The sequence below is a fragment of the Rhizophagus irregularis genome, chromosome 11 (genome assembly GCF_026210795.1).
Source record: "Rhizophagus irregularis chromosome 11, complete sequence".
In the NCBI taxonomy this organism is placed as follows: Eukaryota; Fungi; Glomeromycota; class Glomeromycetes; order Glomerales; family Glomeraceae; genus Rhizophagus; species Rhizophagus irregularis.
The window spans coordinates 4,933,204-4,957,538 of record NC_089439.1 but is presented as its reverse complement, the minus strand read 5'-3'; the positions used below and the strand labels follow the sequence as shown (position 1 = coordinate 4,957,538).

At 25.0% G+C, this 24,335-nt stretch overlaps 5 protein-coding genes across 5 annotated transcripts; 2 read left to right on the top strand and 3 right to left on the bottom strand.

Annotated features, from left to right (window-relative positions):
* Nucleotides 1–1,000: 1,000 nt before the first annotated feature.
* On the bottom strand, nt 1,001–1,501 carry OCT59_003540 (uncharacterized protein; the record flags this gene model as incomplete). Its single annotated transcript, XM_066145679.1, has 4 exons — nt 1,001–1,027; nt 1,116–1,219; nt 1,301–1,406; nt 1,481–1,501. The coding sequence occupies 4 exons, from the start codon at nt 1,499–1,501 to the stop codon at nt 1,001–1,003; spliced, it is 258 nt and encodes an 85-aa protein (XP_065996376.1).
* Nucleotides 1,502–6,440: 4,939 nt separating this feature from the next.
* On the bottom strand, nt 6,441–7,368 carry OCT59_003539 (uncharacterized protein; the record flags this gene model as incomplete). Its single annotated transcript, XM_066145678.1, has 4 exons — nt 6,441–6,892; nt 6,961–6,986; nt 7,080–7,192; nt 7,273–7,368. The coding sequence occupies 4 exons, from the start codon at nt 7,366–7,368 to the stop codon at nt 6,441–6,443; spliced, it is 687 nt and encodes a 228-aa protein (XP_065996375.1).
* A 2,886-nt stretch (nt 7,369–10,254) lies between these two features.
* On the bottom strand, nt 10,255–11,634 carry OCT59_003538 (uncharacterized protein; the record flags this gene model as incomplete). Its single annotated transcript, XM_025329322.1, has 1 exon — nt 10,255–11,634. One exon carries the CDS (start codon nt 11,632–11,634, stop codon nt 10,255–10,257), a length of 1,380 nt encoding a protein of 459 aa, XP_025172709.1.
* Nucleotides 11,635–14,196: 2,562 nt separating this feature from the next.
* OCT59_003537 (uncharacterized protein) lies at nt 14,197–15,177 on the top strand (the record flags this gene model as incomplete). Its single annotated transcript, XM_066145677.1, has 4 exons — nt 14,197–14,285; nt 14,495–14,538; nt 14,617–14,719; nt 14,895–15,177. The coding sequence occupies 4 exons, from the start codon at nt 14,197–14,199 to the stop codon at nt 15,175–15,177; spliced, it is 519 nt and encodes a 172-aa protein (XP_065996374.1).
* Nucleotides 15,178–18,120: 2,943 nt separating this feature from the next.
* On the top strand, nt 18,121–18,969 carry OCT59_003536 (uncharacterized protein; the record flags this gene model as incomplete). The annotated part of the gene is made up of 4 exons (XM_066145676.1): nt 18,121–18,216; nt 18,304–18,413; nt 18,505–18,530; nt 18,599–18,969. The coding sequence occupies 4 exons, from the start codon at nt 18,121–18,123 to the stop codon at nt 18,967–18,969; spliced, it is 603 nt and encodes a 200-aa protein (XP_065996373.1).
* Nucleotides 18,970–24,335: the final 5,366 nt, after the last annotated feature.

Sequence of the window (24,335 nt, the reverse complement as noted above, 5' to 3'; positions counted from 1 at the left end):
TTTTCCACATTGTCATTGACATTTACATAAAGTTATATAAGATTAATCTGAGAGTTTTTTACCAAAAAGGAAATTTTTTTATAAAAAGGGAAATGATTTTCAATTTCGAGGCAATTCAGCAGGTGTTTTAATAACAAATTGAGAAATGATTTCCATAGAAAATCTCGTGACAAAATTTATAATAAATTTAAAATAAATGATCAACAAATGATCAACAAAATCGTTACTAGTTTTATAAAAAACGCCCAATAATATCTTTTTATTGTTTTAACATGAAAATCTTCACATAGTAATTTTGAATTTATTGAATTTTATAAAATAATTTCGGTTGATTAAAATAAGTTATAATTGAGGGCGGTCTTTTTTACAAATCCAAAGTCGTATTATATTTGTTTTTTTGTATAAGGAAAATATTAATTCGTTGTAAATAAATATAAAAGGCAAATATATATACAAATAATTATTATTTCCTACCTTCATATAAATGTCATTATCTACAATGTCAATAAAATTAATAATTTTCCTAATTTCAGATAATTCTTCAGAACTGAAATTAACTTATACTGCTGTTTCAATATTTTCTTTCAAATGTTTAATTTTTCTTATACCAAGAATAACAAGCATATTATTTTCATGTAAAAAGTATATAAAATATTATAGTTTATAAAATGTTATGATATTAAAATGTAATAAATTTTTAAGGTTAATATTTACCTGAGCTAGAATCCAAGATAAACTAAATTTCCTGAAGTTACGCCTTTTTCCCCCACAAATTCATTAAATTTATATCCAATTTCCAAAATTTTTATTGTCACCCTGAAAATGTGGAATAAATTTTATCATCAATAGACTTATATTTTCCTAAAAAAAATATACATATGCATACATTTTGTAAAATTACTTAGAAATCAAAATGATAATACGGTTAGAAATCTGCGTCTAAGTAGGCTATAAGCTACCTAATTCAGGGTAAGCTTACATAATTCCATTTGTTTCAATATCAAGAATCCAAGAAACTATATTTAATCTTAAAAAATAATTTTTAATATGGTTAATATTAGTCATTTGAACGTTAAAATAATGACAATATTATAAATAAAAATTGTTATACTTACTTGGACTTCGACAATAGGATACACTTTATAAGCACGTCGAAGAGTTTCTGCGGAACATTCAGAAAGACCAATATATTTGATTTTTCCTTCTTTAACAAGTTCTGCTAGATTGCCGACAGTGTCTTTAATGGGTCTACAAGATTTTGCAAGCTTTATGAACGTATTCTATAGTGTACCCGACATACCTTTAAATTCACTATTCGCAATGCCAAATTTTGAAAATGAAAGAAATACTTCATTACGAACTTTTGAAAGGAGAATTTCATTTGTTGTTTCATTTCCATAAATATCCTTTATATTTTAAAATTAAAAAATTTAATATATCATTATTTTAAGCTAAATTACCAAAAATTTTAAATACAAACAGAATATCCCAAAAGGCACATCCTAAATCATTGCTTGATTCAATGTTTTAATATCGGCTGAGCTGTAAGTAAAAGTGCCCTATCATATAAAAAAAAATTAAAGTTGTTAAAAGATTATATAATTAATGAGTTAAATGACGTCAATATCAATTGACGTTGCTTTTTACAGGAGTTTTTCACATCATTTTTACCAAATTCATGAATAAAAAAACATTTTCTAAAAAAAAAAGGAAATGGAATAAAATGAAAGAAAATGAAAATAATAATGGTTTTACCGAATAATAGATAAACCCAAAATTTTTAATTTAATGTTTATGAATCATTTGAATTTTGGAAATTTTATTAATACGTATGCAATATGATCTGTAAAAAAAAGGTTAGTTTATTCTTGCAAGAAATAGTAATATTACTAAACAAGTTCTTTGGGTAAGTATTTTTACACTCATGTGAATAAATAAAATATTACATTATACATGAATTTATATTTACAGAACGTTTATTCCATTTATATATTTTTATTTGTCTAATATTCTCTTAACATCATAGTATCAAAAAAGAAATGAAAGAATAATATACGAAATAGTGACAAAAAAATAATGTATGAAATAATGAAGAGAACGTGATAATATGAATAATTGTAATAACTGTAAGATTTATGCTTTAAAGTAAGTACGATGGCAGCATTCAGAGAAAATGGTTCATCATTGAGGATATCTTAAATCTAACGATTTTGACTAATTTAATTAATGGAAGATTATATAAATAGTAAATTCAGAATCAAGTAAATCCGTATAAATTCCCTGTAAATCCCGTATCCAAATCATACTTTTAGTGTTGCGGAATTGTGCATTTTCCCGTATCCTTTCAACGGATTAAGATACTGTAACTTACAAACATACCGTTGAATTTAACACTCTCGTCCACATCGTCTTTGCTTTGGCTATCTTTTACATAAGGATTTTATTAAAATACAAGTCAATGATTGATAGTTCTTTACAAATATTTGGATACTAAAATATAAAATATAAAATTTTAATGTTACGGAAAATTAACCAATAATCTCCAAAAAGTAGGTTGAACTTTGTAATTTCCAAACCATATTTCTTGCATTTACTAACAATAAAATAAATCTTTTCGAAATTTTTAAAATAGAAGATGCTCTAAGTGTACTGATCATAACCGATTTTAATTCTTTCAATGACCTTTTTTTCTCTCTTCGAGGATTCGCCATCATCGTCGTTATCGTCATCATCATTGTAGTTATTGTTGTACTTATCACATAGAAGCGCAAGCTCGATAACCGATCGGTATAAATTAATTGATATCTTTCCGGACATTTTATCTAACAAACTTTTCAATAAAAATTTTCTGTTTGCTTCTTCTCTATATTAAGTTACATCAAAATTCTGGAAATCTTCAACGTCTACCTCATCAACAACCTTATTATCATTGAAAAAATCTAAAATTCTATTGGCCATTTCATCTTGAGAAGTATAATATTACTAGTGTTAGGTTCAACATTTTTTCTTTTATTTACGTGATTGAATTTCATCATTGGTAGGTAAGTGATTACTACATCTTCTTGCTAATCACCATATTAATGTTAGATATGAATTCTCTTATGAAATAGTTTGTTTAACGTAACACAGCCCCTTAAAAAATATAAACATATAATTATTCCACTGCTGTATGCAGATGTTATGTATATCTTTCCAAATTTTTGTTAATAAAAAGAGAAAATATTTTGATGTCAATTCACATATATAGAAAAATGTTTAATAAGTAAAATACTATACATACTTAATGAAAATAAATATTAACACATCATTCATTTTGTACCTATAAGCTAATTAATATACAAATAATGAATATATGGTAAATAAATGACATCACTTCTAATTGTTTCATGATCTTCATAATGTACCGTCATAACCTTTGCTTAAAATAAAATGCCAAATTGTCATCACAAAGATTTTATCATTTAAGTATGATCAGTATCTTGATAGATGTCGCGCAATTTTTTAAGACAAGTATGAGTTTGCTAAGAAACAAAACGTTAGTAAGTATTTCGTTAAAAAAAAATGGTTTAAAAAAATGTGTAAGTTCCCACCTTCAAACTCGTCTAGAAAAAAAATTCCTGAGTCCAGCAGTATTCCAGCTGATTAGCCAAAATCCCACGTCCTGTTTCTTCTTATCTTTGTTTCCTAATCTTTTCAATAACTTCTTGATATTTCCTGTGAATATAAAGGTTAGGTGACTAGGATATCTAAATCTAAGTATTTAAGCTGATTTTTCACCAAATTCCCATGTGTCTAGACCATATCTTAAAAAGAAAGTTCAAACTATTAATAAATTTCGTTACTGTAAACATAAAAAAAAAATAAGGAAACCTAGTAACTTACCCACCAAATTCCAACACGCTTAAAGGCTAAAATGAGACAAACTCTAAATAAATGAATTAGTACTAAAGATGAAAAAAATAAATTAAAAAACCAAAATTTACTTACATTTTCAATAAGAGATCGCTAAAACAAAAATGTACCTAAAAAATAAATCTATAATTTTTTTCACATTAAGTAAAGTGTTTAATTTACAAAAACCTACAATAGTTTCTTTTTATAGAAATAAGTTTAACATTTCCAACTTGACAATATTTACGTTTGGCATTAAAATATACTATATATATTAATTTGGAAATTCATAAAACATTTAATCCTTCTCCTTTCAGAGGAAGAGAAAAAGAATTAATAATAGAAATTATCGTAAAAAGAATAAAAATTAAGATTAAAACCTTTCGCCTTGGATTTTATTGGAGATTCTTACGATTATTTTAAAAACACTTATTACATTAATTTGTGAGATAATCGCTCCTCTCTACTGTATAAAAAACAACATTATAGAATCAGGAAGCGCGTCGTCCAAATAGTAGATAACACCCAACAACATAGGATTCAAAATATCTAGTAAGACAAAAATTTTAAATCAATTACAGTCAGCTCTCATTATAGCAAACCTCAGGTTTTCATCTCAAATTCGCTATAAAATTATAGAGAAGAATTCAAAAAATTTAATTGGCTGATCTGGAATATTTGACGTATTTGTTTAGTTAAATGTCACGTGTTTGGAAATTTCGAGTTCGTTATATCAAGAGTTGACTGTATACTTTTGATATGAATATTGATACAGATACAGTACAATCACATCATAATCAAATTAATATTTCACCACTATCGACCCTGCATCACGATCCTTGATCATAATCACACTTTTAAAAAATGTCGCGTCACTTGATATTATGCCTGATATTATCAAGGTAGCAGCCTCATACTCCTTTAGCATTTTATAAAATCTAACAATACAGCTGTAATTCCCTATACACACTTCCATACCCGACAACATTTACGTGTGGCACTTTTAGTGAAAGAAAAATAAGTACTAGTTAGTGGGATGAATTTTTATTTATTTTTTTTTCTTTAAGATTCCACTTTAATGGTTTAGTCAATTTAGTTAAGCAGGCTGAGCTAAACCGCTTCTGGAAATTAAGAGGTGTGGCGGTTCCATTTTGATGGGCCTCGTATTAAGTCATTACTGTGGTACTGCGGCTAATGATAGATGGAAAAGTTGTGCGATGATATCTGTTACAAACTGTTACGAAGGTTATTATTATTGTTCCTCCTTCCTTGTTTGCAAAAATAATCAGAGAAATGTGTTGCAATGATTATTTTCATTGTTCCTCCTTTTCCCCTTGTTAAAAGAGCAATATAAATGTAAGTTACAGTATACTTACGATTTGTATAGAGTTTACTTATCCAACTAAATTATCATAGAACCAAATACATGAATAAATGAATAAATAACAAATGTTTTGAAGTATAAATTGTATTATATTGTTTATTAATTTTTTCATTAATCTTCACATAAAGGTTGGATGACTGTCCAAACTCAAAACTCTTTCATAAACTCTTTAACAGAATTGTCAACCTGTGTAACGAAAGGTTGAGTTCTATTTTATGATATTTTTATTTAATACGTTTTTCAAACTAAATTATAGTAAAACCCAAGTAAATGAATAAAACGAATAAATAAATAATTAATTAATTGTAAATAATGACGGTATCTTTATTGACAGATTTGATTTGAAGTAAAAAATCTGTAGAATAAATATTGTTCATTGACTTTTTCACGAATCATTTCACAAAGGTGAGGAAGATAGTCCAACACTTTTATAAGCTCCTTAATAATATTATCAATCTGCTGAGTGATTAGTGGTCCTGACATTTTTTATAAAGAATAATGAGCAAATTATATTAGTATGACGATAGAAAACAATCTACGGTTATTAAATATATATTATTATGCAGCCTATTACCATTATTTTTGCCAGTAAAAAGGGTGGGTTAAAATATCAGTTATGTATAAAAATAACACGTTAATTATTTAAAAAATTGCTAAAATTAGGCATGATCTTGGGTGGCATGCATAAGAATGGAGAGTAACATATCAGTCATCCCTACGGGTGATATGTATTTCACACTGTGCTTTATTATGTATTGTTAAAAGATCATACAAATATGTTTCATTTTTAGAAAACAATAAAATTCTATTTAGTACTTTTTTACAAAGAAATAAATTTAATGTAAATTCTAATAAATGATCGAAAGTATACAAGTTAAAATAGGTGGATTATCACATGGCCAATTAACCGATCAAGATAATTTTGCAGGCGAACAACTAGAACATATAGTCCTTCGCTATGCTCTGGGCTAACAAAACTATACTTATTTTCTCAGATGTTAAAAAATGATAATTCTTACTTCAAAATAATTATTAATTAACTTTTTTGTTTCTTATTTTTCAATTTTCATCACTTTGTATTTTTTGTCGATTTAAAATATATAAGTTTAATATAATATGATAATATAACATGTGATTGTTTTTATACTAATTGGAGTGTATTTTACTAAATTAACAAACTTCTGATTTTCATCTTTTCAGAAACTTTTCTTTCTTGAATGTTATTAATAGATGATACGCTTTTTAGAACGTTATTATCTTGAGGATAAAATGGTGCGCTTTTTGAGGCATTATCATCTTGAGGATAAAATGACCCGATTTTTGGGACATTGTTATCTCGAAGGAAAGATGGTACGCTTTTTGGAGAATTACTATCTTGAGGGAAAGATGATGCATCATCTTTCGAAGGTAGTTGTCCCTGTAGTTTTTCTCGACCTTCTTTTAAGAAATAATGATTTTTCACTTTATTTTCTGATCTCATTTTACCAAATTTATTGTTCAAATCTAAAACTAATTGTTTCCAGTTAGTAATAACATTAGATGGATGTTTATTTTTATATTTTTCAACCCATTCGATAATGTATAATTCTTCATCCTCACAAAGTTTCTCGTGACAAACTAAAAAGAAAAATTTAGATAATATTAAAATCAAATTAAGAACTTTAAATTAGGTAAAATTTACTTACGAAGTGGATCGAGTTTACTAATCCAACTATAAATAACATGAAAAAAAAAATTTATCGTTATGAAAAAAAAAATAGATTTTGAAAATTTAAGTAAATTTATATAATAAATATATATTTACCGCTGACGAATTTGTTTCGAGGTAAATCCTTTATTGATTTCTTTACTAGCCCTTATATATAGGTTACGTTCATTTTTATTTTCATTCATAAATTTTATAATCTCATTATCAATCTAACAAGAAATTTTTTTTTAAAAAAAAAAGAATTTAGCAAAAAAAGATTTTTTTTTTTAAAAAAAAAATTAATACGCACTATTTTTATCTTTTTTGTCGATCTCTTTTTTATCGATTTCGTTTTTATCTGGTTTGTTTGTGTCTTTTTTGTTTGCTTAGGTTTTGGTATGTCCATTTTTTTTTTAAAAAAAAAGAAAGAAAAATTCTTCAATACAGTATTTATACATTTTTTTTTTTTTGGCTTAAAATAATGATAAAAAGTTAATCTATGCCATTTCTATCACGTGATCAATTTTACCCTTCCTTAGAGAAGTTTTACACATTTGATTATATGATTAGTAACAGTTTAAATGTTGAACAAAACTTTATTTAATATTTCACAATCAAATAAGGAATACATTGATTGTCCAAAAATTTAACAATCAAAAAAGAATGTTTTATTGTCTAAAAATATTACAATCAAAAAAGGATAAACTGAATAGTATTTCGTATTAACTTAATAACTTCACAGTTTCAATTTTTTTAATAATAAATAAAGTACTATTCTAGAACTATAATTCAACAATCAAAAAAAAAGTCATTTTTTTTTTAACTGTAATGTCCATATATTTATTGTAAAATAAAGTTTCAGCCTTTTATGTTGTGATAACCTTGTGTAATGATAAATTTAAATGTAATATTATGAATAGTAGAGAATAAAAAACTTCTTATTTATTTTCATTAAAAAAAGACGCCACTATTGATTGGCTTACTTTTTCTTTAAAAAGAAAAAAAACCACAAGATGAAAAAATTGCCGGTCAAAAAGGCTGACCGCAAAATAGGTGTTGACAGTGTTGATTACAAAATAGAACACAAAAGTATTGAAGGCAACGAAAGTATTGAAGACTAAAAAAATTGATGACTATCAAAAAAAACCATGCCAATAATATAAAAAAAAATAGATGAAGATGTACGTAAAAAATAAAATTTAAACCAATTGATTTTACTCTTTAAGGAAAGAAAATCTATAAGAAATTATACAAAAAATTAAGGAAAAATGAAAAAAATCATAAGAATCCCATAGTTGAATTGGCTTAATCGTTATAGTTGAAAAGCTATTTATAATTACTAGTAGTAAGTTAGTATTACTTTTTTTACTTAAAAAAATTTTATTTTGTAAAATCGCCGTAGTTTAAAGTTACATTTTTTTTTTCTTAAAAAATTGAATTAACTTTTCATTCCATTTATATATTCGACCATACACCTGAGGGTTAGTTAGTAAAATTGAAAATAAATTAAAGATAATAATGAAATTGAAAGTAAAGATGAAAGTAAAGATGTAGTTAAAGATAAAAATGAATACAAAAGAATTCATCTATTTAACCACGTACTCCATAAGAAATAAATTATTTTTCTTATATGTAAATGGATACAATATTACTTTTAACGGACCTTCCTGGCTGGAACACAAAAGAATCTGAAAATTACAACCATGTGATAGTATGATCGGCAAATAGCAATAACGAGTCGACGAGTCGACGAGTCGTGTTTATAGAGGTCAGGGAACAATATTTAAGCAATAACTCATAGAACCTCATATTAAATATAAGTAAATAAAATAATAACAGTTAATGAAATGAATCAAAAATGTTGTAATCCAAGTTCAAGAAAATGAATAAAGAAAATAAAAAAATAAAAATACTTAATTTATTGAAAGATAAAGCAGTTGACAGGTGATGTGTTAAAAAAATGTCAAATTTCTTTTTTTAATTTCTTGTAACATATTAAAATAACAAATCTAAAGAGATCATCATGAAAAACCAACCCTTATTATCATTATACCATAATAGTATGAAAGTTACATATTTAGTAACAGATTTTGATGTTCATGAGAATGAAAAGTTAAGACCAAAAAAGGGTTAAAAGGGTTAAAAAAGTATTATCGATCTATTAATTTATCTACTTATGTTATCTATAAATATCTTGTAACAATTAAAAAAAAATAAATATAATGGATTCTACTATCACTACAAATATTTTATATTATATTTTTCATTTTCTTAAAAAAAAAAGACATTGCTCTTTACGAAGTCATTAAATATGGTACTCAATTTGACAGTATTAATATATTACCTAATGATTTTATTATTAATGAAGATTGGAATGATAATGAGCAAGACTATGAAGCCATGAAGCTACTCCCATCCAAATAAACATAAAAATCATATTTGCGTTAGAACAACTCCTAATGGAAACTGTTTTTTTAACAGTGCATCTTTAATAGCATTTGGAAATGAAAAAATTAATATCGAGTTGTAATTAGTTGTGATGATTGAGTTAATGGTGCATGCACAATTCTATTTACAACAACAAATCTTTGAACAAGATATTATTTATCAAGAAGGAACACTTGATTAGACCGGTTTTAAACCAATTTGAAACGATATAATCGAATGTAAACCGGTTATATTTAAACCGGTTTAACCGAATATTCGGTTATATTCGACCGGTTTAAACCGATTAATTGGTTATATTTTAAAAAAATTTTTTTCTGATTCATTTATCATATGGGCTATCTTTTGATCGGAATGTTGAATGTTGATCATTTTTCCGGAATTAACATTAATTTTGGCAAATGATAGACAAGTATATCCGCTGTAAAGCTAGCTCTACGCCCGCCGTAGTAAACTATGTTCCCACCGCAGTCTTAAGTCTTAACAAAAATAAATTTTTTTTTTTAATAATGAGGAGACTTAGACATTTGCTTCGCATCATCAACTGATATTTTGTTAAATTGTATTACCAAATTTAATAGTTAAATTTCCATAAAAACATTGGACATAAATAATATTTAGATTATGAATACTTGTATGAAAATGTCGTAATAGATTTTTTAAAATTTTTCTATATATCATAGCTTAATTTTATTTCTTTATATTGCAAACTACAAATATAGTAAATATGCTTTATTTCAATATAGATTTTATTTCTTTCAACAATAAAAAAGCATAGTTAAATTATTGACTAACAATTTATTCTCATACAATATGAAATAGTAAATAAATGTAATAATCCATAACTTTATAATCCGATCTTATATTCTGGGTTATATACAATCAACCTAATATTATGCTCTTTCAAAATTTTTTCAAAATTTTTACGTACATTATTATAACTATCCCAATACTTGTCATTTTTACCTAATCCCAATTTAAATAGAGAATTTTCATTTTTTATGTAATCTAAAAGAACTTTAGATTTCATAACCGTTCCTTTATTTTCAATTTGAAATAATTGTAAAGTAATTAATTTTAAATATTTAAGATATGATAGAACCATTTCAACGCTTTTCCTAGAAGTTTTGGAAATTGATAAAGAATAAATATTTGGACAAGAATCTGTCAAAGCAGTCAAAGTATCATCATTAATTGCTTGCTTAATATTATTTTCTCCAATTGTCAAAGAAGTTAAACTCTTTCCTGCTTTTTTAATAATCAAAATAGTTACTTCAGATGACCAATCATTATAACTTAAATCCAATACTTTAAGATTTTTAAATGGAGTATATGAATCCATCTCATTAGATTTTAACCCTTTGTTAGATCTTAATATTAATAATTTTAAATTAATACACTTATCAATAATATCAAATGATATGTCGCTAAAATCCACTTCAATTATTATCACCTTAGTTAAATTATTAGCTTGAAATTCTAATGTGCTTGTGATTAGAACTTTATACTCATAATTTTTTCCCGTATATTTAAGAATGAATTCATTCAGATCATTTTGTAATTCAATAAAAGAAACCAATTCTTTTTTTGCAATTTCATCATCACACATATTTTCTATTATTAAACTTGAAATATTTTTACTGTGATTTTTTAAATAACCAAAAATATTTCGTTTCTCTTCTCTATAATCATAACTATTATAGTAACATATTATAAAATATTTCAAATCCTTAATTTTATCTTGCATAATTTTTAATAAATCTTCATTCATAAAACGTACATGCCATTCCAAGCAATCTAATGTTTGACATTGTCTCATAATTGATTTCATGATACATTCTTCATATCGATTGTAATCTCCTCCTATATGATCCTCTTGTTCAATCTTATCATACCATGATCCTATTGCATTCTTTATTTCTTCAAGCTTAAAAACTTTTAAATATTTTCCATATTGAAAATGAAGTGGCTTTTCTTGTTCATTATAGAATTCATCAATTTCATCCCGTTCCTCTTCATTAAAAAGTTTAATATAAGTTTGTATGATTGAATAACTATTGACCTTATATCTAAATGGATTTCTCCAGAGAACTGATACAGCGACTTCACAGAAAAATTTATTTACAAAAAGGAAGTTGAACAAACTACCTCTATTATCTTTTAACTCCCTGACAATCTCAAGAAGAATGTCTGGATTTAAATTAGGTAAGGACATAGATAAAGACATTTTTAAAGGTAGAATGAAGAAGAGAGGAAGATTTACGTTGACATATACTGTACGTTGATAATCAGGAATTTTTAGTGATTCACTATGACGGTTATAATATTAAAAAAAGTCAATAATTACTTATATTTTGCGGTTATTTGACCATTTAAAGGATTTGTTGTCCTTATTTATAATCATTTGTTATTTTAGTCATTTATTTTGGTTGTTTGACATCTTATTACATAGTTTGTATCAAATAACAGGTCATATGTCATTTGAGAAGTGGTCATTTATTGTAACTGAACACATTAGTATTATCAGATCTACAATCTGGAACTTGCTATTAGACTAAAACTAATTATGATTAATAACAAGTAAAAATTTAAGGTGCTTCTGACTAATAATTAATAATCAAAAAATATAATTTTGCAAATTAAAATATTACTTTATTAAATAAATTATTTAATTTCTTTGCAGAAATCTGTGCTTTGTTACTATTCAGTTAAGTAATCATCATCAAATCATTATCCGAACATGTCTTTTTTTAAAAAAAAGCAGATTTAAGATCAAGCAATTGCATTTCTTAAACTGTGACTGCTGTACTGATCGTTCATCAAGCCTGTAGATAATATCCTTATTTATTATTATTATATTTACTATACATTACATTGCATTTTTAATTGAATAATTTGTCAAATAATTTAACCTTTTATTCCTATATAATGAAAATAAAATTCAAAAGTTTTAAAAAAAAATTAAATTTTTTCAATTTTTTTTCCAATTTGTAACAGTTGCTTAAATTATATTGATATAGAGTAGTGTTTCTTCATTTTCATTTTCTAGCAATCTAAACCAAGTTATTCCTCCTGAACTTTACAATAGAAAAAAAATGTAAAAAATAACATAATAACTCTCAGTAACTTTACCCACTAAATTTAACATAGAACTGTTTCAAATATAGAAAAAGAGAAAGAAAAGTTAATTTGTTTTAAACTCCTAACAAAACATTACCATTGAATTTAACTAATAAGCAGTCCCTCTCATTTGAATTTTGTTCATAAATAAGAAAAAAGAATTTACATTACTTTGTTGTAAAACAAATATCTACACAAAACTTATATCTAAATTCTAAATTTCAAATAAAGCCGTTCTTAGAAAAGAAAGTATATTATCTGTATTATCTGTTTAGTATGCTAAGAAACCGCCACTCTCATAAAATGAAGAAACTGTTGCAAAAAAATTTTTTTTATTTGAAATTTTTGTTAAAGTAGTTTTTTAAAGAGAGAAGTATTGAAACTTCTACCGCATTTTCAAAACAAAAAAAATTTTTAAATATAAAATTCACGAAGCAGGAAAAAAAGTTTCTTTCTTTTGGTACGAATCTGACGCTTAGTATACCGTCCTCTTTTTTAAAAAAATATTAGTTCACATGATGCATATGAAGCAATAACAATTACTTATTGTTATCATTATTATTTCATTTATTTTTTTTTTACTTTATTATTTCATTTTTGATTTTTTTTTTATGAGACAGTTTTGCAAGATACGAAATATATTCTGAACTTTATAATAAGGCCAAAACTTCCTTTGCCAAATTATTACAAATATGACACTTCTTATTATCTTATACTAGGACCCCAGAAAATACATAAAAAGGTCCCATTTGAATTTGCTTAAAATTTTCATGAAAATCTTGCCTTCTTTAGATAGTGCCGGCCTAAATTTTATTGTCCGTTTTGATACTGGCCAGCATTATCATAATTCCGGCCCTGAAAAGTTGCTTATTTTAGGCCAAAATCTTGCCGATCATTTATGACCTCCATATGTATTTTTCGACTTTTTCGGGGTCCTCTTATACTAAAGGAGCTAAGTGTGTAACAAAACCAGGCTAAATAATTCGCCATTTAATCAGGCAACATATAAGGTTTTATTACATTTAAGTTTCACATCTTTCCTATTTTCCTATTTTTGTCATATCGTATATTGTATTTTGATTTTTCCAGTAGTGTGGTGACTTATTCTAAGGTTTCGCGAAATTTTTTATTATTGTTTGTGACATTAATCTATACTTTATCGCCCGTAATAAATAAAAAAATTTTATCACCGTTGTGTTTAATATGTTATTTTAAACATATTAAATGTGTTTGTGACATTTTTAATCAAATGTCTCGATATTCTATATTCTTTTTTGTTTTTTTTTTCACAATTAATTATTACTAGTCCTTATACACTTGTTGAACGTAGTGGTCATACCGCAAGTTATATGGACAATAAAATTTATTTTTTTGGTGGAATGGCAGAAAAATATTTTAGCAGTACCAATGATTTTTTTATTTAGACGTTTCAAAACCTTTTAATTTGGATTCTACTTTACCAATATCTGATTTAAGTAACGATTCTCGTTATGTTAATGCTTATGGTAATGGGGTATCAACTATTTGTGATCCTAACAAAGATACGATCTTTCTAATTTGTGGAGTTTCTGAAAACAATTTTATTATAGATTTATCAATAACAAAGAGTGGGATATGATTCCATCAACCAATGATAGTATTCAATGGACATCAGCCGTCTGTAATAAAAATGGAACATATATATATATATGGTAGTGGTAGTGGTGTTAATAATGGTAAAGATATGATGGATATTATAAATACTACAAAAACTCACTGGTATTTAGAATCATCTGATTCGAATATAGTACCGAAAAATCTTGCTTCGGCAATCTTATTACCAGATGGAAGAATTGCTTATATCGGCGAAACATAAATAATTTTGGGTTTTTTAATCATTATTAGATACGTAATGATTTTAATTGACTATATGTTTATTATATTAACACAGTTTCGGAATATTTGGAATATTTGTATATATGTACAAGTGGAATTAAACCATCACCTAGATATATTCACACAACGGTCTTAAGTATATATCAATTTTAAAAAATACATATATTAGGTTAAATAAAGTATTTTTAATAAAATGGGTTAAATAATTTTCTAGCACAAGATGGTCTTATTATTATTTATGGAGGAAGCGATAGGAGATACTATCCTGTTCCCAATCAAATATCGGTTTTAGATACCAATGTAACCCCTTTTAATTGGTCCACTCCTAGTAAAATCAATACTGCACCTAGCTCTGCGCCATTCGGTGGACATACGGCTACTCTTGTTGGAAATTATATGATTGCATTTGGTATGAATGTTATATTGATTAAATCTTGCTTTTACTTGAATTAAGTTTATTTAATTTTTTTTCAAATTATTTTATTATTTAAGGCATTACTGTAATACTACTCATGATTATATTCTTAGTGATCAAATTCATATGATTGACGTGAGCGAAAAAGATAATTACAAGTGGGTTAAAAGTTTTACTCCAAATAATACAAATATAGTTTATCCAACTAAATCGCATGGAATAGCTCATGCAGCAATAATAGGTGGAACAACTGGTGGTATTGCAACTATAATAATTACTATATCTGTTAGTTACTTATTATATCGTAGAAAGAGAACTGTTATATATGCTCCCCAAGCTAAACATGCAATTAACTGTTAAGTTTTATAGAATGTTAGATGGGCGATAAAATACACATATCACATGATTACATGAACATACTATTTATGACCAGACATCCTAATTTGCTTCTAATCTATAATAGTAATTGTTTATTTAAAAAAAAAATTATTAAAAATATATCATGAAGTTTTCAGATTTGAAATAAAAAAAAATTATTTAGTGATGTTTTACATAATCCCTAAAAATTTATCTGATATCGTTAAAATAATCCTAAAGATATCATTTTGATATTATAATACAGTATCAGTAAAGACATTAAATAATATCGTTAATAATATCATTTTAAAAAAACTCTTTCCGCCGATCTCTCATACCAAAATTTAATGGAAAAATAAAAACATATTTTATCTATATACTATTAACAAGAAACATAAATATGTCACAACAAGGTTGAAGGACTTATCAACATCTATATGGATATCAGTATGTACTTCAGAGAGTTTGTAGAAATATACGACAAATATATATATAATGAACATAGTGAAATTAAGACAATAAAATAATACAACGAATATGAAGGAGAAGTACTACGCTCACAACAAACCAGGTAAAATACCAATATGCCTTAATAACCCAGGGACGAATGTACCTGCGGTGTGGTATTTTATTTTAATTTTTAACAAAGTGGGGTGGTGAAGTCTTCAATTTAATAATAAAATCATTAGGTAATATATTAATACCGTCAAATTGAGTACCATATTTAATGACTGACTTCGTTAAGAGCAATGTCTTTTTTTTTCAAGAAAATGAAAAATACAATATAAAATATTTGTAGTGGTAGTAGAATCCATTATATTTATTTTTTTTAATCGTTACAAGATACAAGTATTTATAGATAACATAAGTAGATAAATTAATAGATCGATAATACTTTTTCAACCCTTTTAACCCTTTTTTTTTGTTTTAACTTTTCATTCTCACGAGCATCAAAATCTGTTACTAAATATGTAACTTTCATACCATTATGGTATAATGATAATAAGGGTTGGCTTTTCATGATGATCTCTTTAGATTTGTTATTTTAATATGTTACAAGAAATTAAAAATAGAGATTTGACATTTTTTTAACACATCACCTGTCAACTGCTTTATCTTTCAATAAATTAAGTATTTTTATTTTTTTATTTTCTTTATTCATTTTCTTGAACTTGGATTACAACATTTTTGATTCATTTCATTAACTGTTATTATTTTATTTACTTATATTTAATATGAGGTTCTATGTGTTATTGCTTAAATATTGTTCTCAGACCTCTATAAACACGACTCGTCGACTCATCGACTCACAGAGACCCGGGAAAATTCCATTTTTATAATAAATGAATAAATCAGAATTTTTGCTGTATTATGGAATAAAACGGAATTTTTATGATTTTTAACAATTTTATTCCGGCACGTGACAACTAGCCAATCATTATTGCATATTTTATTGACTATATCGTGATAGAAGTCTAACTAAAAAATGTGATTTTGCAATTTTGTAATATCTATACAGTTTTTGACTAAAAATTATTGTCGTGTCACTAGCGCAACCTAAGTTGGCCTGCATTAAGATGTAGGCCGGCTAGAATTATCAAATGTTTCTTACTATAATTGGTAATTTTTTATCGGAATAAAATCGGAATTTTTTTCGTTATCGTGATAAAAATTTGCGATTTAATATCGGAATAAATCCGGGTCTCTGTCGACTCATTATTGTTATTTGCTGATCATACTATCACGTGGTTGTAATTTTCAGATTCTTTTGTGTTCCAGCCAAGAAGGTCCGTTAAAAATAATATTATGTCCATTTACATGTAAAAAAAATAATTTATTTCTTATGTGGTACGTGGTTAAATAGATGAATTCTTTTGTATTCATTTTTATCTTTAACTACATATTTACTTATAGTCGAATATATAAATGGAATGAAAAGTTAATTCAACTTTTTAAGAAAAAAAAAATCTTATTTTGTAAAATCGCCGTAGTTTAAAGTTATATTTTTTTTAAGTAAAAAAAGTAATAGAATGAGTTGCTAACTTACTATTAATCACAAATAGCTTTTCAACTATAACGATTAAGCCAATTCTACTATAGGATTCTTATGATTTTTATCATTTTTCCCTAATTTTTCGTATAATTTCTTATAGATTTTCTTTCCTTAAAGAGTAAAATCAACTGGTTTAAAATTTATTTTTTACGTACATCTTCATCTAATTTTTTTTTTACATTATTGGCATGGTTTTTTTTTTGGTAATCATCAATTTTTTTAGTCTTCAATACTTTTGTTGCCTTCAACACTTTTGCATTCTATTTTGTAATCAACACTGTCAACACTTCAGCCTTTTGCCAATTTTTTCATCTTGTGGTTTTTTTTCTTTTTAAAGAAAAAGAAAGCCAATTAATAGTGGCATCTTTTTTTTTAATGTAAATAAATAAGAAGTCTATTATTCTCTACTATTCATAATATTACATTTAAATTTATCATTACACAAGGTTATCACAACATAAAAGGCTGAAACTTAATTTTACAATAAATATATAGACATTACAGTTAAAAAAAAAATGACTTTTTTTTTGATTGTTGAATTTTAGTTCTAGAATAGTACTTTATTTATTATTAAAAAAACTGAAACTGTGATTGTAATATTTTTAGACAATAAAACATTCTTTTTTGATTGTTAAATTTTTGGACAATCAATGTATTCCTTATTTAATTGTGAAACTTTAAATAAAGTTTTTGTTCAACATTTAAACTGTTACTAATCATATGATCAAATGTGTAAAACTTCTCTAAGGAAGGGTAAAATTGATCACGTGATAGAAAATGGCATAGAATAACTTTTTATCATTATTTTAAGCCAAAAAAAAAAAAAATGTATAAATACTGTATTGAAGAATTTTCCTTTCTTTTTTTTCTTTCTTTTTTTTTAAGAAAAAAAAATGGGCATACCAAAACCTAAACAAACAAAAAAGACACAAACAAACCAGATAAAAATGAAATCGATAAAAATGAAATCGATAAGAAAGATAAAATTAGTGCGTATTAAATTTTTTTTTTTAAAAAAAAAATCTTTTTTTGCTAAATTCTTTTTTTTTTTTAAAAAAAAAAAAATTTCCTGTTAGATTGATAATGAGATTATAAAATTTATGAATGAAAATAAAAATGAACGTAACCCATATATAAAGGCTAGTAAAGAAATCAAAGAATTTACCCCAAAACAAATTCGTCAGCGGTAAATATATTCATTATATAAATTTACTTAATTTTTCAAAATCTATTTTTTTTTTCATAACAATAAAAATTTTTTTTAATGTTATTTATAGTTGGATGAGTAAACTCGATCCACTTTGTAAGTAAATTTTACCTAATTTAAAGTTCTTAATTTGATTTTAATTTTATCTAAATTTTTCTTTTTAGTTTGTCACGAGAAACTTTGTGAGGATGAAAAATTATACATTATCGAATGGGTTGAAGAATATAAAAATAAACATCCATTTAATGGTATTAAATGGAAACAATTAATTGAAGATTTGAACAATAAATTCGGTAAAATGCGATCAGAAAATATGGTGAAAAATCATTATTACTTAAAAGGAAGACATAAAGGAGTTCTACCTTCGAAAGATGATGTTTCTTCTCAAGACAATAATGTTCCAAAAAGCGTACCATCTTCCCCTCAAGATAACAACGTTTCAACAACCGTATCGCCTTCATCTAAAGATTATAATAATAACGTTCAAGAAAGTCAAGTTTCTGAAATGATGAAAATCAGAAATTTGATAAATTAGTAAAATACACTCCAATTAGTATAAAAACAACCACACATTATATTATCGTATTATATTAAACTTATATATTTTAAATCGACAAAAAATACAAAGTGATGAAAATTGAAAATTTGCCAAATAAGAAATAGAAAAGTTAATTAATACTGTAATTATTTAGTAGTTGAACGATTCTGCTTTTATTGTAAGAATTATCATTTTTTAACTTCTGAGAAAATAAGTATTGCATTGTACAATGTTTTCATTTATCAAACGTCATTTTTATCAGTTCAAATACTGTCCTTTTAATTATTTGCTGGTAATGAAAGAAAATATGATGAATTGAATCGAATCTCACTTCCATTACTAAATTAAATAAAAATTAAGAATATTGTAAGTTGTTAAAAATGCATCAATGAATAAATAAATTTTACAACCTAGTCTACTACCTATAATTACTTCTTGCTCTTTGCCAATAATAATATCTATTGTTTTATATTTGCTCAGTATTTTTTTTTTTTTTTTTGCATTAAAAAGTGAATAAAAAACGATGCTTAAAATAAGGATCATTTTGTAGAGTCGCTTACCAAATAGATATAATCATCTAAAAAATGGATAGTACACTCTTAAATATTTAGTGACTTTAGTCTCCAACTATAATAATTTTATTTTTCCTGACATAAAAATTATTAAGAGATGATCTCTTAAAAAAAGTTTTATTGAGTAGAGAAATTATCTAAAACATGGTTAACTTTTAATTTTTATAAGCTCATTATGTTATGAAAAAGGCAATAAATTCTGCCTGAAAATATATGTTACTATATTATAATGTCGAAATATTATGCAAATAAAACTTTATAATCAAAATTGAATTTTTGATTTCGCCTTTTCATTCGAAACTTCAAATTTGGCTCTTTTAATCATCATCACAAATATGGCAATTGAAATTTTATTTTACTATGAATTTAAAGGTGTTTCCATTTTTTGAATTCTATGATGATTTGATAAAATAGATTTTTTTTCAAAAACATCAAATTAAATTTGCAGAAAATAATTCTAGCTCAAGCTTGACGTCATTTGTACCTTTTAGTTTTTTACATCATATATGTATAATAAAAAAAAAAATAAAAGATCCAAGTTGCCGGTAATGACGGATTATTTTGTCTATATTGTATGATCAGAGTATCATTATTTTGTTTACAATGCAGCACATGACAGGTAGACAATATTAAAATTTTAGTGGTTGCACAACTTATTTGTTTAACAGACTATTTTTTTTTTTTTGCATTATTAAAAATAATTTGTTTTTACAAAAATGTCTAATATTCGGGAAGAATTAATAAATGCAGTATTTAGTAGGGCAGATGCATCAATTGATCATAATATTTATGTTAACTTTCATGAACAATACGAATTTTGTGAACAATTCATTCTTGCTGACGAATCTCTTACAGAAGAAGAAAAAACCGAAGCAATAAGAAAAAATAATAAATATTATGACCGAGATAAAATTATTTATAATGAAGAGGCAAGAAGAGTTTGTGAAAATTGTAACCAAAAATGTTTAGCTACATTATATAGTGAATATTGTGTTCGAAATTATTTAAAATCTAATTTTTCAAATTGGACTTATTAATCTAATCTTCAATTATACAATCAAGACCTTGAGTCTCTTCTTGAACTAAAATTTCAGTAAGTTTGCGACTTAAATAATATGCTTGTAAATGAGATTGTATAACAGCGTTAATAACACTCATAAAAAAAACATTTAATAAATATCTCTTTTTTTTGAAAAAAAAAAGAAAAAAAGAAAAAAAATCGTTTAAGAAAAATATTAGTAAAAAAAATATCTATTCCTTACATAAAAATAAATATATACTATGCCAGCAAAACTGTGTAATTCGTTCAATTATTGAATGAGAAAGTAATAATTTTATTATAAAAGAAATTATTAGAAGATAATACTTCCTTTTTTCCAAAAAATCCATCAGTTTCAAAATGGATTCCTGATTTTACATCTGGTGATGTAGTTAGGTTTACAGGAAAATTTTTCTCAATGAGGAACCTCTTCATGATGATATTTTGGAGGTAATTTTAATTTATTATTTATGTAAAAAAAATAATAACACCCAAAGAAAATAATTATTAATTCTTTTTTTAAAATTAAAAAATAAAAAATAAATTAGAGGACGTGATCATTTGACGATTAGTTCAATCTTTGTTTTTCTCATTAGTTACGTTATAAGACAAGTACAAGATGATGATGATTTATTTAAAAGTATCAAATTTAATGTTAATGAATTTGTTGGAAAGGAATATGTTGTTGACAAATTTAATATAAAATGTAGATGCTTAAAAGCGGATGAGAGAATTGATAATAAAGCGAAAAAAATCCATAAACAGATTCTTTTTCTTAATATATTCTACATTATTGCAAACAAAAACATAAATACAAACTCACAATAAATAACATTAACTAAAAAAATATTAAAGACCGTGCCAACTTAATTCCTGACGCCACCCTAGTTATTATATAAAAATTTCCAAAAAAGGGGGGTGCGTTCAAAACGCAGGTGCATTCAAATTTTAATCCCTATTTACAATACAATATTGTGAAGTGTATTTACAATATGATTAAATTAAAATGATTTAGTATTACAATAACTTGAGACAAATATTATAATATTAAACAAATGTTGCAGTATTATAGAATTTATGGTTTATACGTTTACAGACTCATCACAAAATCAATTCTGAATTATTAATTGTTACAAAAAAAAATAAATAAATTTCTCATCACCAAGAATACCATCATACGAATGTATTATTACAGAGATTATATCATAGTAATCTATCGTTTAAAATAAAAATTAAAAAAAAAATTCCATTATCAAATTTATTGTTACAAAAAAAAAGTATTCTTATCACCAAAGCCTATTGTTATTACTAAAAAATCGATAGAACTATTACTTAAGTATTAGAATGACGCCAGTTAGTACCAGGAAGCAAAAAAAAGTAAATTTTTTTTATAACCGGAACTAACTATTACCAATTAATATTAGTAAATGTCAGTTACCGAACATAAAGAAAGGGCAAAGTCCTCTATTGTTGGAAAAAAAAATTTAAAAAAATAAAAAAAAATTTCTAATGAAAAAAAAAATACTGAATGATCTATCGTTAATAAAAATAAAATAAAATACTGTATGTAAAAAAAAATAATAAATAAATGAAAGAAAGGCCTATTGTTATCAGGGAGATACAATATGATCGAAAAAAAATTATCATCAAAAAAAAATTTACCGAAGCTGTAGAAAAAAAAATGTCCCTCCGGTCTATTGTTATCGGGAATAGAATTTTTCTATCATTGGGGTGATGATCACCGGTGACTGAAATTATGATGATCGACCAGCATTAAAAAATATAGTGCCGGTAAAAATTGATAATTCTGGCCAACGGTGATGATAACCCTTGGTGATTTGAAGTAAAAATCAAAAAAAAATTTGAAAAAATGCTTTTAAAATATTACTAAGAAAAAATCGGGAAAAAAATCTATAAAAATTACTAAAAGAAATTATTATCGATAAAGAAAAAACATTACTAAAATTAAAATAGAAAACAAATCAGTAATAAGAAAAATCATACTAAAAATACTAAAAAAAATAAAATTCTTAGAATTTAATAGTATTTTTTAATATATTAATTAAAATAAATAAAGGAATAAACTAAAATCGGACTATTTAGAAAAAAAGAATAAATATTAGTAACCGAATATTTCAGGTCAACCCGACTGCTGGTCAATGCATTTTTTTCAATAACTGATAATTGATACGAAAATGCCATTTCGGCATTTTTTTCTTAGGTTAATATGAAAAAAATATCATTTCAGCAGTTTTTTTCATAAATTGATATAAAATGCTGAAACAGCATTTTTCCTAATTATAAATTCCACAGCTCCCCATGAATGATGGACTCTTGTTTAATAAAAAGATCTAAATTTTTTTTTTATTTCAGTTTTTTTTTCGATAATAAAATAAAGGAGGTTGTGAAAAAAAAATCTATTTTGGAATTGCTTTTTAGAACTTAGAAGCATGATTTATTTATTGTTATTTCAGCCACATCATCTTGAGATTTTGCGTAACATGTGTTAATATATAAATTCCATCGATTCGCAAGGAGAGTGGGCGTTATACTCTTAGATTTAGGTTTCATTATTCTTATTCTTAAATCCAATAATCTTTTTTTTTCCGGTTAACAAACAAAAACTTTATTAATAAAATTATTTAGAAATTACAAATATGCCTTTAGTTTGATACAAATTATAGCAAAAAAAACTATATAAACAAAAATACTAAACTAAATATTTAGGATATGCCAATAAATTAACATACCCCCAACAAACCAGATTAATAAAATAAAAATTAAAAGGACAAAAGAAACTATCTACAAACTCACCCTATCGGGCAAATAAACACGAAAATAATAATAAAAATAATTAATAAGGATGACATATATTGTAAAATCCAAAGGTCCCATGTTAAAATATATCCCATTTAATAAACCTTTTACTTTTCTATAGGTTTTATTCGCTTTATTGTTAATTTTCTTCTTGTTTTAGTCAATAAATTTGTGTGAAAATTTTTTTTAAGTAAGATTGTTTTTAATTATATGGATATATAACAATATTAATAATTTTGTAATTAAATCTATAATAAATTTTTTGATAAATCTATATAAATAAAAAATTTGTCTGACATTTGGATTAGTCTCCATAACTTGAAATCCCATGCCATATAATTAAAACCCATGACATGCCTCTACCTGATCTATTTATGGTCAAGAATTATTCAATCCATATGAACTAATCCAATTTCAGTTAATGAAATTTTACCTGAATTTTTTTTTGATTATTAATTTTTTTGTCCAGAAAAACGTTTGATTTTTTTTATATTATTTTTTTGATTTTTTTTATTATTTTTTTTTTTGGTCAAAATGTTGTCCTTTATTTTCAGAATTTTTTTCGGTACTTATTTTTTTTCGAATTCCCTTTTTTTGGAAATTTTCCTTTTTTAAACTGATTTCTTTCTTTATCCTTTCTTTCCTCCCAAATTTTTTTTTTATTTTTTTTTCTTTTTCCTTCAATTTTTTATTATTATTAAATAAAGAAATAAAATATTATATTAAATATATTTACAAAATTATTATTTTTTTAAAAAAATCAATATAGTATATAGGAAAATTGACTGACATTAATAGAAAGATGATTAAGATTTTTCAATTAAATTAAATGCTGGATAAATAGTTTATATGTTTGCAAAAAAAATTTTTTTTGTAGTTTAGCTGATCGAAAATTAGCTAAGTTTGAAAAAATCAGCCGTCAGCCGATTAATAAA